The sequence below is a fragment of the Cricetulus griseus genome, chromosome 5, assembly GCF_003668045.3.
Source record: "Cricetulus griseus strain 17A/GY chromosome 5, alternate assembly CriGri-PICRH-1.0, whole genome shotgun sequence".
NCBI classification, from domain to species: domain Eukaryota; kingdom Metazoa; phylum Chordata; class Mammalia; order Rodentia; family Cricetidae; genus Cricetulus; species Cricetulus griseus.
In genome coordinates, this window is record NC_048598.1 from 136720957 (window position 1) to 136726956 (window position 6000).

Here is a 6000-nt window from a genome sequence, read left to right on the forward strand (position 1 = left end):
TCCCATAGGGTAGGGCATCATTCTGTTCTTGGTTTAAATATAAAATATTACTGATTCATTCCTTAAGATACTTCTGGAAGAATTGTACTATGTGCTTAGAGGAAACTGAGGGAATATATTTCTGCAAAATAAAAACCACTCTAATAAACCTGTCATATTTGTAGCTAATTTTTGAAGGCATTCGAGGTCCTGGGATAGAAGGTGATATTGCCATTGATGACGTGTCAATAGCTGAAGGAGAATGTGCAAAACAAGACCTAACAACTAAGAGTAAGTGTCTCTACTGTTGAGTGTCTCTTGATATGATGTGGAAGTGACATAACAACTATTACAATTTCATTCAAAAAGTTTTTTTTAGTTAGAAATTTCTTATTTCTGACCTTAAATCATCCAAGGTATACTTAAATCAAATGATTAAATGTTGTTGTTGTCATATTTGCAGTAACATAAAATGATAGTAATTTCTACTTAATTCTATGTAAGAATAATGTCCTGTGATTTTAAAAACAGATTTAAAATATGTTTATTTTTACTATTTTGAGAGAGGTTTGGAAAAATTTATTAAAATACTTGGCAAATCTATACACATAACACTCACTGGCACAACCAAGCTGTTTTTAACTCCAAATGGTTAAAATAGTACTGGAAGTATGTGTTGACTTGGTCTCTAAATCTTCATCTCATATTATTCATTTGAAGCATGTATTCAGAATCAATTTTGGAATGCATTGCAACTGCAGGACCCTCTTAGACCTATTTGGAAACTTTAATTCTATGGGCACACAGTGAATGAGCAATCAAGCTAAATTTACACAAATATTTCATCAATAGTGTAGCATATTCAAAGGTTTGAAACTATATATTGTGCAAGTCTGGAGTGCACCAGAGCCTTTTTAACTCAGCATATTTGTGGAAAAATTATTTCAGTCTAGACATTGAAAGTCAACTATGCAATTGCAGCTTAATGTACCAAGTTTATTCTATTACTTAACATTGTAAAAAACAAAACCAATAGGATGTGGTTGCTTATTATGAAGCTTAATATTTAAAATACACACAATAAAACTGCCTGGATTTTCCCTTCAGAAAAGATGCTGCTGCACCCACATGAGCCAAATTTGCTAGGATGTAGGCAAAACACATGTATTCTCTTCAGAGAGTGTGGGATTTCTTTTTGCTTTCAGAACATTGCACAATGAAACTAGCGTTACACCAAATGAAGGTCATATCCATATTGCATTACAAAGCTTACATTTTTATCGAAATAAAATAAATTAGATTTGATAAGTTGAATTAAACTTTCCAAATGAGGAGAACAGGAAGGGAAAGCAGGAGTGGGGAGAATAGTCACTGGGAAACAACAGGGAAAGCCAATCATGCTTCAGAGTCATAGTCTAGAATGTTCTACCTCCAGGTTTTCATATTAGTAAATAAAGAGTAATAGTTGTCTGTGATGTACATAACTAATATCTAGGCTGTTTCCCCTTCTCTTTACCTTAGAAATAAAGCTGATGTGTATTGTAAAAAACAATGTTTTTATCAAAGGTATTTTCTATGTATTGAAACTATTAGTTCAAAAAAAGGTATATGAGGCTGTATGGGTTACTACATGGAATGTTTATGTCCTTAATGTCAGTTCTGGGCACTTATCTTCTAGATTCCGTGGATGGTGCTGTTGGGATCTTAGTTCATTTATGGCTTTTTCCAGTCATCATCCTCATCTCAATCCTAAGCCCTCGAAGGTGACCTTATCCTGGCAGAGGCTATCCATAATTCACCAGGCACTGGCATGAAGAAAGAGTCTTTGTAAATGGACACAGAAAAAAAACAAAAACAAAAACAAAAAACAAACTACCAAAGATTCCTCCACTGACTACTGACTCAAAAATTAAATAATAAAAACAACATTTTTTAAGCACTGGGGATAAAAAGACATCATGGAAATATAACTTATTCCAAACTACACTTAGAAGATAATCTTGGCCTGGGTACGGAAGAGACCTTCAGGTGCTTTTGTGGCTAAAATGATTACAGCTTCATCTGGTTGAACTCTGGAAAAAGAAAAGAAAAAAAAAGAAAGAAAAGAAGAAAAAAAGAGCTATAGAAATCCTCGTCAAAGCACAAAGTCATGGCTGGTTTTGTTTCAAATGAATAGTTTGCTTGTTACCATGGAAACCTAATGGCCTGCCAACAAAAACCTCACTGTAAACAGGGTACGTGGAGAGCTGGCATTTATTTTCCTTTCAAGAAGGTTTTATGTAGAGAATTAAATAAATGTAGGCCCTTTTACCTTTGGCTGTTACCCTTCATTGAAAATAATCCAAACTCGGAATTATTTAAAGGTTTCCTATTCCTCCCCACCTTACCCCACTCTGCTTTACTGTTGTTTGTTTTTGTTGTAACTGTTCGTTGTTTTTTTGTTTTTTGTTTGTTTGTTTGTTTTCTTTTTCTTTTCCTCCCTCCCATGGCTAAGCTAGATAACTGTATGATGTCTCTTTTTGCATGCACTACTATCCAGGACAGTAAACCTGGGCTTACATATTACACAGGCTTATCGGAGTTTGCTTGCGGCCACTTGAACACCCAAACTACGTCATCTGTTCCTATGAAGAAACCAAACCACCATCTTTTATAAATTGCCATGGAAACCAAGTGCCTTCAATGAAACAAGCCTGAATAATTTTCAACTCAGAAGCTTGCACTGCTAACAATGGTTTGTGTAAAACTATTTTGTAAACAGACGACACAGCCTACATGTGCAAATTCCAGGCAAGACGCCCCAGCCGCTTCTGAAAAAGAAACGACCCGCTTCTGCGTAAGCCCATGCAGACAAGATATTTGTTTCACTTCCTAGACAGCCATGGCCTTTCGGCTTATTGTCCATAGAAAGTACCTTCCACTGAGACCAGACATGGGAGCAACACTTTTTTCTTCCAGGTTATTAAATGGGTCAACCAGAGCAAAAGGTTGTTGAGATAATACTTAGCGCAGAAGGTGATAAAACACAGAAGTGATTTTTTTTTACTCTAACCTCGGTTTGAAAAGAAATTGGCCCTGCCTTTAGCGAGAACAAGGAATGTTTGAGATTGCCGTGAGGACGAACTCTGCCGCGGAACTGGGCCTGAAAAAAATCTGGCTTTATTCTAAACTCTGAGGGTAATATGCCTCTGCCCTTTAGTCAGACTCTGTGCAAATTGTGAAATATTATTTTATTATTTTAACAAGATTAAAAAAAAACACTTTTACAAAAAAACAAAAACCTGTAAAAATGATTTTGAGCTACCTGAGGACAAACCATACCTTTAACCAGCCAGTTTTCCAATGCATTGTAAATTTCACTTACACCTGTTGGTTATGAAAATTTGAAGATCTTTTTCCTTAAATTATCTCAGCTTTTAACTTCATTTAAAAAGACTTTTGTCTTAAGAAGAATATTATTATCTGTTCTTTCCACACCCCAGGATTTAAAAAAAATATTGATTATGCAAGTAATTGGGATCTAAGTATTAAATTGCAGTATTGCAAATATTAATATAAAAAAGCACAACAAAATGTAGTAGAAAATGACAAAGCTTGACTTTTTTAAAGAACTGTAGAAAATGTTTGTGCAAATTCAGTAATTCAACTTAAAATATAATTTTACAGCTCTGTTCAATAAAGCCTCTTTCCAGGTAAGGTATGATAAGCAGTATGTGTGTTTGTTTGGCAATATTCACTTACCACTAAAATGAGATTAGTTATGCAATTTACTGGTTATGTTATCTCGGGATAAATCTTCAGTGCTTCATACACAATTAATGTCTGCAGGAAGAAATTTTAATAGAAACACCAGATGCACTCTTCTTTATCTGTAGTACATGTAAAGAATGTTGTACCTCAACAGGTAAAATATGAACCAAATGCAAGTTGAAATTTAATGTAAATTTTCATAATCAGTTCAAAAGGGGACATGTCAAAAAAACCTATGAACTGACAGAATCAAGCTAACCCACATCCTTTAAATTGAGAAAAAGAAACAAATGACTATCATAATTTATTTGAATTAGTCATATTCAAAATTTGTTCAAAACTTCCAAGTCATCCATCTATCCTATCAAACCAAAGATTTCATGTAAGTGATATCTGGGGCACTCAGCATCTGAAAAATCTGCATTTGCTTCTATTTCCACTGTACTGCAACTTACCACATCTCTTCATGATCCTAGATTAGTATTATACAGTTTTATTATATTTTATTTTGTTATGCCTTATTTTTTTTGCATTCTCTTGACCAGGACACCATAGGATCTTTTGATTTAACGAGAGGCTTGATTTGTCATCTTCTTTCAGTTATCTTTATGTTGATTTAAGTGACACTTTTGCAAATAAATTGACAGGAAAGACCCCAAAATTTAGATTATTTAAAAACATATAGGAGGTTTTTGGTTTTTTGTTTGTTTGTTTGTTTGTTTGTTTCTAAGTTATCCCAAGCCAACAAACTGCTGTAAGTAAAAGTTTTGATTGTATCATTAGGCATTCATCAAATACTAAAAATCTTTCCTAAGCTTTCACATTCTAAGAAAACACACTTCTGAAGTTCATGAGAACTGGCTGGTACTTCAAAATTAATTTTGATTAAACTTCTAAGAGGTCACAGATGACTGAGACGAACAGGGGGCAATCAGAGGGGAAAGCAGACAGAGGTCTGAGATGGTTAAAGGGATTTCTCACATGAGCTCTGCATCATCTAGACAAGCCAACAAACAGAATCGATGTTTTGTCTTCAGATCAAATGCTCAGTTGCTGTAATTGAAAGAAAATGGCGAAAAATGTGGAAACTTTAAAATGATTTGGGTAAAGGCACTGGGAATTTCGTGACATCACCTTGTCTTTAATAGAACTAATGATTGTGAAACCTTTAAGACATTATCGGTGACATTCTCATTCCTAACATTGCTGTGTCTACCAGAAACGGGACTTGATAACACCTTCTCCTTACCATTTTGATAGTGTGTCAGCCCTGTAATGCAGAGAAGCCAGTTGAGCTGATGGGTTGTTTTTTAAATGGGGAAGCATCTAGCAATCAGGTTTTTGTTTTCTGGGAGAAGCAACACACCATATAATCTCCAATTATTGACAATAATTGATCCCCATTAATCAGGAGTAGTATCACTTTAAACATCAAAGATGTTTCTTTACATGTTAACATTGCTACAATTGGGCCTATTTTGATTATAATTGGCAGTATTCCCATGTAGTGATATGAAGGTTCACACAGGAGCTGAGAGGACCTGAATATGAATATTCACCACAGTACTAAAGTTGACAGAAGTGCCAAACAATGCAAATATGATCTTCTTTCCTTCAAATCTAAAAGTGAGGAAAAAAATACAACCAAATAACAATTACAGGATATATAACTGGTAATGGACTATGCAGTCTTGCTTTTTTAAAAAATCAGAGTCTTCTTAGATGCTTTCGTTCACACCTACCCTTGCGTTTCCATTTCCTACCTGTTTTCCTGTCATCTGTTTTTTCATTACATCATAGATTTTATGCATTCCTGGTCTACTATGATCCCTGGTTCCATGTGGCTTCTTGTATCCAATAGATCAGGAGTTTGGTCCATGGTTACATTTCTTTAAGAGAACTGACAGATGCATAGTTACATTGCCAGGGAGTGGACCTTGACACTAATAGCCCTTCATTTCACGTTTTCCACAGAACTGACTTGGTAGAGAAATGAATATTATCTGAATTAGAACCTAGATAGTCTGTTATACCACGTAATATACAATGAAAATAATTCCATTCTATACTTCATACTTTGAAATATAAATTACAACTGTACTAATTTTTCACCAAACAGGCAATTTTGTTTTAAGTACTTTATAATAATAAACTTATCTGACAAAAAATGTATGATTTAAAGAATAATTGATCCATTTAGTTCTGTGCTTGACTATAAACCTAAAAGACAAAATGATTATTTTTCATAATCATTTCAATTTTATGTTTTTA

General features: G+C 34.2%; 1 protein-coding gene across 1 annotated transcript in view; it reads left to right on the forward strand.

The window, feature by feature from the left end:
- Positions 1-4378, forward strand: part of Mdga2 (MAM domain containing glycosylphosphatidylinositol anchor 2) — a 414938-nt gene extending 410560 nt beyond the window's left edge. The window contains exons 16-17 of the mRNA XM_027416516.2: positions 165-270; positions 1658-4378. Coding sequence (XP_027272317.2) covers positions 165-270; positions 1658-1746 — 195 coding nt within the window. The 3' untranslated portion in view covers positions 1747-4378. The remainder of the gene's footprint in view (positions 1-164; positions 271-1657) is intronic.
- The last annotated feature ends 1622 nt before the right edge of the window (positions 4379-6000 follow it).